This window comes from Sceloporus undulatus, chromosome 3 (genome assembly GCF_019175285.1).
Source record: "Sceloporus undulatus isolate JIND9_A2432 ecotype Alabama chromosome 3, SceUnd_v1.1, whole genome shotgun sequence".
NCBI classification, from domain to species: Eukaryota; Metazoa; Chordata; class Lepidosauria; order Squamata; family Phrynosomatidae; genus Sceloporus; species Sceloporus undulatus.
Genome location: NC_056524.1, coordinates 148,845,934 through 148,855,853, shown reverse-complemented (window position 1 = coordinate 148,855,853; position 9,920 = coordinate 148,845,934). Strand labels below are relative to the sequence as shown.

General features: G+C 38.2%; 1 protein-coding gene across 6 annotated transcripts in view; it reads left to right on the top strand.

Annotated features, from left to right (window-relative positions):
• PPP3CB (protein phosphatase 3 catalytic subunit beta) overlaps positions 1-9,920 on the top strand; it is a 50,754-nt gene that overhangs the window by 37,625 nt on the left and 3,209 nt on the right. For 2 of the 6 annotated variants that reach the window (XM_042460560.1, XM_042460561.1), the window contains 3 exons: positions 972-1,056; positions 3,316-3,413; positions 7,486-7,515. In XM_042460560.1, the coding sequence (XP_042316494.1) occupies positions 972-1,056; positions 3,316-3,413; positions 7,486-7,515 (213 nt within the window). The remainder of the gene's footprint in view (positions 1-971; positions 1,057-3,315; positions 3,414-7,485; positions 7,516-9,920) is intronic. The other 4 variants (XM_042460565.1, XM_042460563.1, XM_042460562.1 and 1 more) reach the window with 3 other exon arrangements.

Here is a 9,920-nt window from a genome sequence, read left to right as displayed (position 1 = left end):
TCCTTTCACTTGGAGCAACTTGCAGGAAAATGGAACATTGGTACTCACAGTGGGGTTCCTTTTCTGCAACAGTAAGGAGGGTATTGTACTCATCTCAGAAGATTTTGACTGCACAAGTTGTGTTCTTCTGAAATTGTTCATGTGGCTCACTTCAGAATTTGGTCTAGAGTGTCTTCTTTGGGGAGTTATTGAAACTTGATGTTCCTTCATGTGGGGAAGAGGCATGCTCTCCCACTTAAGGTGGACAAAGAAGTTCGATCTATTGAAATCCCTACTTCTAGAGCATGGGTGGAGTAATACCTGGTGCAAGGATACCCTCCCCACTATTGCAGAAAGGGATCATTTCTGATGAATTCCAGTGTTCTGTTTTCTACTGTGCTCCATATTCTTTAGTCTCTGTTTTGCATTTCTCTGGGTTCTTGAGTAGTGCAGCTGTCAGTAAGGAAAAAGACTAAGAACAGAACACAGCGATTAACAACTAATATGTAGTGTTCATGCACCTAAATCCAACATAACATTGTGGCAGAAAATAGAGTGCTAAGAGAATTTTGTTAGCTTTTCCCATTGTGCAAGTGGTAGTGTGCTTTTTCTTGTGCTTTTTCATGTTGCTGCTGTGCAACCACTTGCACAGCTACTTCTCCAGCCAATAGAAACTGCTTTGAACTCACCCTGTGCAGAGCTGGGTATCCTTGAGTGCCCCATCATTTGTAGTATCTGAATGGCATTGCTTTTGGCCTTGCTGTTTGCCTTTTTGTATTTAGAATTGTTTGAAAAATATTTTTCATTAAAAAAAAAATTCTCAGTCCTTAAACAAAAGTAATTTGTTTGTGATTATATATCTTTAATATTGAATCATTTAAGGTTCCAAGATGAAACAGGACCATTATGTTCTCATAGCTTTGTTGATAGTTTGTATTATATTCAGCTCTTACGTACTTCATGAGCTTGAGTCTCTCTTGTTCCATTGAAAGTAGGTACAGCTGCAGCACGAAAAGAAATAATCAGAAATAAAATCCGTGCAATTGGCAAGATGGCAAGAGTCTTCTCTGTTCTCAGGTAATTGCAATCCTCAACCTCTATAATCTGTTTAGGTGAACACCCTCCCCTCACTGCTTCCATTTTTGCTGTTAAATGCAACTGTAGCAGCTTCAATTAATGTGGTATTTATTGCTAATATTTCTATTGATGGTTTATTTTGAATCAACAGTTGTTTTGTGAGCAGGGCAGCATAACTGTGCGTGGGGCGCATATTTCAGGACACCAGTTTTTGTAGCTATCAATGCCAAATTTGTCACTTCATCAGTGAATTTCAGTCTCGTTGCAGTAGCAGCAAAAGAACTACAATGTGGCTTACAAAAAACATGTATGCTCTCATGTGCCTTGCAGCTTTTTTGTAATGGGAGGTGTAGTGATAGGAGAGTGTGGCCCTCAGTGGGCTTGGCAGATGGGAAGTACAACTCCTCTATCCTCAGATTTTGAACAGCTTTATAAGAGGTGGAACGATTATTATATCTCATGTAATTGAATAAAGTGAAGAGATAACAAATACAACACAGGATCAATGCATGCAGAAAAGAATGCCTTAAAAGACTCAACGAGAGAAGTGAGTTCAGGGTAAAGGTAGGAGGAGAAATATTCTAATGGTTTCATTGAAGAACCATTATAGAGAGAAATATGTAACAGCAGGAGTAGGGGGAAGCCCTGCTTATTTAACTACAAGATAGCTTCTGAAAGGATTGTTTGGTTTTTTGGAGGCATGAGAATTCAAAAAAACTTACAAAATATGGAAGGTAAAACAATCCTGGGTATCCTGAAATGCTTGTTAGAAATTAAGATAGCTTTCACCTTTCCACCAAAGGAGACAGCTGGCCAACCTTCCTTTGGCATGTCTTCCACAGCCTTGGAAGGTTCTGTGCTGTGCTATCACGATTCTCATTTTCTGTTTTCAATCCTGATAATACCATTTCTGGTTCTTGCATGTTAAATTGGAGATACTGGATCTGGAGATTTGGCAGAGCTCAGGTAATGAATGTAGTGTAGAATATTCTGCCTCCTACTTGTGTTGGTTATTACAAGTAGGGCTAGTTACGACAGGTATAACTAGCTTCATTCAAGTTAATAAAAACCTTTAAGACGCAATTGCAAAATGTGTAACTTCTTTTGTTATCTAGAGATGTTTCATTCACATTGATACCTGGTTTTATATATGAGGGATGTAATTAGAATACTATGCAATGTTGTTTTTTTCCATGCTAGATATTAAGTATGGAACTGCTCTTCATTTTTCACTCACTAATTACAGGGAATCTACATGATGTTGTCACCAAATTGTTTTCCCGTTAGCTCTTTCATCTCTGTTTAAAGTTCAGGACTTTGGATTGGTAATGCTGTATCCATGGGTTTAGATACTGAAGAGTGCTTCTCCCCTGTCTTCTTGGGGAAGTGGGATCCTGAGGTATGCCATGGCATTTCTGAAGGTTAAGTTCTTTCACCATGGCTCCTTACCTTTCCAGTTCAGTGCACTTTCGTTTCCCTTTGATCACATTCATGCTAGTGTGTGTGTATGTGTATAGTAGGCCCTTGGTATCTCTTGGGGTTTGGTTCGAGTGGATAAATACTCGTCACACTCTAGGTCACACTTTCAGTGCTTGGACTGAATGTAATGCAAAAAAGTACTGTGCCCCTTATCTTTAGATGCTTTGCTATTACAGTGGGCCCTTTGTATCCTCTGAAGTTTAGTTCCAGGACCCCCTATGGATACCAAAATACCTGGATGCACAAGGCCCCTATATATCTAATAGTATAATAGATTTTTAAAAAATTAAAATGGCAACATCAAAGTTTGCTTTTTGGATTTTTTTGGGGGGGGGGGGTTTGATATTTTCAAGCTGAAGATGGTGGAATCCTTGGAAGCAAAATCTGTGGATATGGAAGGCTGATTGTACTTCCAGATGCAGCAGAAAGTTAGGGCTGCCATGGTGGTTAATACTAAGAGCCTTCCTTTTTGAAGCACCCAAAAATAATGGTTGATCTTTCTAGACTTAAAATTCTATTGTCTGATGTTTGTAATCCTGGTTATGAGTACTGAGGTTGTTTTCAGGTGATCTTTAAGGGCTTTTGCAGGCTGAACCAGTCTTCCCAGTAAATGTGTCAAAGATGCCTCTGCCCTGATACATCCGTCTGGCACATGGAAACTACTAATTTTGTCCTACCCACTCTGCTATTCCTACAATAACAAAATAAATGTGGGGGGGGGGACTGCAGGCCCAGATGTGTCCTCTTTTGTTAAAATAAATACCTTTTTCTTTGTCCTAGGGAGGAGAGTGAAAGTGTATTGACACTCAAGGGTTTGACTCCCACTGGAATGCTTCCTAGTGGCGTGTTGGCTGGAGGACGCCAGACCTTGCAAAGTGGTAATGATGTTATGCAACTTGCTGTGCCCCAAATGGAATGGGGCACATCTCATTCTTTGGCTAACACCACACACAGTGCATGCAGGGAATTTCTTATGCTTTTCAGTTCCTGCCTTAGTGGTTGACGATACAGCATAACTTTATGTGTTAATCGGGCAATGTAAAATCAGTATTTAGCCAGGGTATAAAACAAAAAGCAAACAAATTTAGCCATGCTAGATTGTCAGACATTAAGCTTTCCTTAATAGTACGTATCCCTGTTATATATGAGCTGCAGTTGGATTGGCAGTGTTGGTCAGAAAATCAAAGAGACGTTGTTATTACATCAGATTCAGAGTGTGATATTATTCTTCACTTCTACAAAGAGCTTTATTGCAGATGCTAATAATTTTATTCGATGTCACTTGTCTTTTGGAAGTTAGTGTTCCAGCTACACTTTTCCAAGCTCAGTCCTGCGTTCCATAAATGGAAAACATGCTACGTTTTGTACCCTGGTGATTGATGCCAAAGTTTGTTTTTCATGTTGTCTGTCAAACGTTCTATGTATTACTACAGATCTCCCTGAATTGTCCTTGTAAGTTGCTGTTTCCTTCCTCTGCAAATGTAGATGCTTTTTTAGACTTGTCTGTCTTTCTCTAGGTATCTCTGTATGTCTGTATAAGTGTGTATGCAATTAAATCACTATCCCAGACATGTGTCTGTCTCTTGAAGTTGAAGCAATGTTGTAGCACCCTTGCTTTTGAGGTTGGCTGCATAAACTGCTGCACACCATGCAGTTTGATTACTAATGTAACTGAAATATCTGGTACCTGTTACAAAATCTATTGAGAATAAAGGGACTAAATGAAAACCATGTAAATAAGTACGAATCAAAGTGTGCTTATATCTTTTGCATGAAAATAAAAACAACTATACCCAAAACGTACCTGTAATCTGGCCTCATTGAATATTTTATAGTTTATTGACTGGTTGTTGCCAGAAGAATATTGTGAAATTCTTTTTTTAATGCCTTTGAGTTCCTTTTGTGTGATGGATGTCAAAACAGAAAGTGATTATCATACCATTTCTGAGCTTTATTTATAGAAAATGCTCCCATTTTCTGTGTTGATACCTCATACTCTAGCAGTCTCTGTGAGTGCTGTTTTATAGCAGATATTTAAATTCATAATCTCTGTTGTTTCCTACTTTCTCAGAAAAAGCTGCTTTTGCCATTTAGGGTCATAATTTCTGTAGAAACTCAAACTTTGTCTATAGAGCTGTGAAACCTTTCTGCTACTTGAGCCTTTTTTGACTTAAAAACCTTTTAAACTGTTTAAACAGCTACATTTTATTTTCACGCTGTCATTGCCCTCTTTTGGACATATAATGTCTACAAGTTAAGTTTTTATATGTCCTTGTGTGTATGTGATGTGTGAACATTTATAATAATAAATGGTGTTTATGTTCCTCGTATCAAGCAGTCCCTCACTTCACAAATGTTACTTTCAGTTTATGTATTCAGTACCCTGCATTTGTACTATATTTTTCCTCTCGGTATTATGTAAATGATATGCCAAGGATTTTATCAGACTCTGCAGTGCTGGCTTGTACATCTTTTAAAACAAGTCAACAGGATTCTGTTGACAGATATGTCAGCCATAGACTTTATCTTCACAGTAGAATTCGAGGGCTAAATCCATCTGTTAGTCCCAATTAAAGTAGACCTTTTAAACCTCTGGGATTAGTTAATCAGCACATATTTATTCAGTGTTGGGACTAATCATTGGATTCATCCTTTTTTATTATTTGTGAAGCTTTGTTTGGCAACATCAGAATAGAGAAATATTTTAAAATGCAGTAAAACATTTAGCATGCACATGCAACCGGTTGTGTTAATCATAGGGTCTTTCAAATGGTTCTTATTACAAATAAAAATTTGTAATAGAGGGTAGTTATACAAATATTTATCATAAAGAAGGATCTTAACTGCAGTAAAAGTAAACTGAACAACCTGCGAAAACAGTAATTCAGGAGGCATTTTGTTTTTCTTACCAATAACGTATGATGTTGTCTAGAATTAAAGGCTCCATTGAAATACATCAGATACCTTATAGTGGTGAAAGGAATGTGGCTTTGCTTTTATTTATTTATTTTTAATTTGTTTACATATCTACAAGATATATCTACTGAGAGAAACTGCTGGTTATGAATATCCTGCCCTTAAGAGTCTGACTTTTCTATTCTTCAATGCAATTAACCTTTCAGAATAGCACGATTTAGATGAAATCAAAAAGCTGTTTTGTGGAGTTTTTTAAACATTTACTTGGCATTTTAAACAAAAAACAATATTGCTCATTAATTTAATATGTGCCTGACCTAAAATAATGTTTCATTATAAGTAGTTGCAGTCACTATAAACTTAAAATTAGATATGTGGATGACATTATAACCACAATGGCAGCTCTGTGATCTTGCATTTCACACCATACTCTTTGTGCAGCTGTTGTAGCTCAGGATGTAATCATTTTATGTGCTTGTAGATGGATTGGCTCTACACCAACCATGGCAGTAAGATAATGGAAGTTTCAGAGTTAATGAAAGAGTCCAATACCGTTTTTATTGTGCACACTGCTATACAACAGTTGCATCTCAAGCAGTGTAACCCATTAGATAAACTCTTGCAACCAGATGCACAGCTAGGCGCACAACTAGTTCACACAACCTCTTCCGTGAAGATGTAGTCCAGTATTATGTCATTATAACAAGGATTTTCACTCCCCTAGTATTAAATTAGGCTGTGGCTTTTAAGGACCTTTTCCGACTTTAGTAAAAGTTACGCTGAAGAAAATTTCCACAGGAGGACATCTAATCACCCACCCTTGAAATATTCCTACGCTAATTGAATTTTACCGTGATTTCCTCCATCCCATAGAGCTCCTCCACAAGACTTCCTTTTTGGTTTTGAATTTTTCAAAAATAAAATAAGTCATAAATGTAGTATGCACTAACACATTTCTTAAGTCCAGTACATAAAAAGGGCGCAACTTTATTTAGATGTTCCATATAGGTTATGACAGTAGAAAAGAAAACACTTGGCCTGTTACAGACTGCCAAAATAAAGCTGCTTCAGGTCTCTTTGGAGGTATGCTGTTTAAATGAAGCATGGGTCCTATGAGTCCGGAGGTTGCATCAAAGCCACACTCCATTCCTAAGCACTGAAGTGCAGCTTTGGTGCAGCTTCTGGACTCTTAAGACCCATGCATCATTTAAACAGCACACCTCCAAAGAGACCCCAAGCAGCTTTATTTTGGCAGTCTGTAACAGGCCAAAGTTTTGGATATTATCTTGAAAGCTCATTCTAGAAATTAATACATAGTGCTGATTTTAGTATAAATGTGTATTCTTGTAGACTATGTTAGCCTCTGCATTTTTCATTGAGGATACTGTTCAGCAATTTATTTGGCAAAAATAAAATGGCACTGAACGGTTTGATCATACAAGTTATACTTATTAATTATCTTATTTCCCTTAATTGGAGAGAAATTGTTTAACTTCTTTTTTGGGAACCTATCCTCTAATTCCTTTGAAAATTCAGATTCTTCTACCAGATTTATAGTCACCATACCTGACTACTGTATTCCCTGCAATTAAAAGTTCTTTGGGTGCAGGTTTTCCCCATTATGACCTTCAGTCCAACTACAAATATGCAGTTTGCATGCAAAATGTTTACATTACAGTATGTCACTGCCATTGGTGCTGATGATAATGGTGATGATAATCTGAAGCAGTCATTTCTTAAATTAACACATTTATTATCATTACAGAGAATGATAATGTAGATAAGACCAAATAATCATTGTAGTACTGCTTTACCTTTAAGCTGTTTCCATGTTGTTGGGCACTCAGTAGACTGTGTTTTTGATGTTATTAAATGAAAGCATCAAAGGCAAAAATGAAGAACAAAAACCTGAGAAATAAAGCTGATTTTAAAGTAATGTCATATCACACTCGTGTAATAAACTTTTCTGCTGCGTGATATTACACTCTTCATCTTTCTTGTTCGTTTTGCATGCATCTACTCACTTCTGTACAGCCACAGTAGAGGCAATTGAGGCTGAAAAAGGTATGGTCTCAATGTCTTTGCTACTGGCAGGGAACTATGGTATCTGGGAGGAGTCAGCTCTGTGGGGCTTCTTCTTAATTTTTGACTTGCACAACCAGAAATGAATCACTGTGGATTCATTCCTACATCTAGCATTTCACCTTGTCGTGGCAATGTGTGTTGCCTTTACCATATGGGGCATTTTTGCTTTCCAACTGTGATTGGTTTTCTTTCTTAGCATTACAGCATGCTGTGCTTATGTACCATCTTTTTTTTAATTTGGCATGCTTCCAGTGATGATTATGGCTTTTTGTCTCTAATCCAGCAGGCCCCTTTCAAGGACATGTGAGCCTGACCTTACGAAGCAGAGCTTTTAATACTCATGACAGTGGCTTTTCAACAACCTCTCCCTGCTCAAACTGTCAGGAGCAGTTTCCAGTGCCATATAAAGCACTAGGAAAATAAAGCCAACCTTCTCCACTGCATACAGAGATCTTATCATTAGCTTGTCTGGATCAGGGCCTGTGTATTTTCATTGCTGTCCATAACATACCTGGTAGTGCAAGGTTTATTATTACTGAACAAAGAAGTATTTGTTTATATTATGTGTAATCTTGATTTTTGTGATGTATACAGTGGACCCTTGTTATACGCTGGGGTTTGGTTCCAAGATCCCCCCTGGATAACAAAATCTGTGGATGTTCAAGTCCCTATTAAATATAATGACATAGCAAAATGGTGTCCCTTAAAAAAATGGAAAATCAAGGTTTGATATTTGAAAATTATACTTTTAAAAAACATTTTCAAACTGTGGATTCTTGAAACCGTGTATAAAAAACCAGTGTATAAGAAGGGCCGGCTCTACTATGTACCAGGTGATGGCAAAGTAGAAAACGTATCATAGGCTTACCAAACAAGTTACTTAAATATGCTTACACGTGTCCAAGTGGCTTCTTACTTGGAAATAGTAGACTCCCATAGTACATCACTAGCAGTGTTTGCAACTCTTCCCACTTTTTAAAAGTAGGTTGCTTGGAGTAGGGGTAAAGGCTGGTAGGATAAATAAAATACTTATTTGGACAGTGTCCATATTTTGGTCTGTTAGTATTCCTCAGTTGCGCTGTACTTGCGGGGATTTTGGTAAAAAAACAATTATTCATGGCAGAGCCAGTGGGCAGATTTTTCTAAATATATGTTGGTTTTCTCTTATCTTTTACCTTACCTTTTTAATAGCATTTGTTTGAACTAATCTGTTGAGATAGTTAGCATCCACAGGATGTCATTCAAAATCCCATGACTTTTAAGCACTTCTATAGTTCAGTCTATCTCAGTTACTTTAAATTCAGAATCAACAGATTTCCTACCAGCTTTAAGCAGTTAAGCCCACAAGTTAAAAGGGCCCTGAATACATCGTCAGAAGAGGTGAAACATACAAGCCAGGACAGATTTGCTGTCACATCAGATAGGAATAGAGAATGTCCAAAGTACAGATGGCATAACTGCCAACAAACTTTTTATCGCTCATGGGATACTGTGGGGAGAGGCCAGTGGCTAGGGTGTTTGAATATACTTTGGTTTGCTTTGGTGGAAAGCACTTTAAGCAGTACAAGAAAGCCAAATTCCTCTTTCGTGTAGAGGTGGTTTCTCTTTGAATGAAGAGAGCTGTAAAAAAATCTAAGTCCAGTATCACAGAATCATAGTGTTGGAAAAGGCCACAAGGGCCATCCAGTCCAACCTCCTACCGTGCAGGAACTCTCAGTCAAAGCATTCCCGACAGATGGCCATCCAGCCTCTATTTAAAAATCTCCAAAGAAGAGGGAATGTGTTCCACTGTCGAACAGCTCTCACTGTCAGGAAGCTCCTCCTAATGTTTTGGTGGAATCTCTTTCCCTGTAGCTTGCATCCATTGTTCTGGATCCTGTTCTCTGGAGCAGCAGAAAACAAGCTTGCTTCAGTATGGTATCCCTTCAAATACTTAAACAGGGCTATCATATCACCTCTTAACCTTCTCCAAACTAAACATACCCAACTCCCTAAGTCATCCCTCATAGGGCATGGTTTCCAGACCTTTCACCATTTTGGTTGCCTTCCTCTGGAAACGCAAGAACCATGCAGTATTCCCTTGTGGGCAGCTTCCTGTGCAACATATTCCATTTACCAAGGATAGATTACCAAAGAGAGTCAGCCCATGGAAGTTTCTCTGAAGAATTTTGAAAGAAGAATTGCTGTGTACTTGCATGTCATTTCCAACATGTGGCGACACTAAGGCTATCCTATCACAAGGTTTTCTAGGCAAGATTTACTCAGACAGGTTTGCTTTTGCTGCCCTGAGCCTGAGAGAGTGTGACTTGTTTATGGTCCCCCAATGGGTTTCCATGGCCAAATGGGGATTCAAACCCTGGTCTCCAGAGCCGTAGTCCAACAAT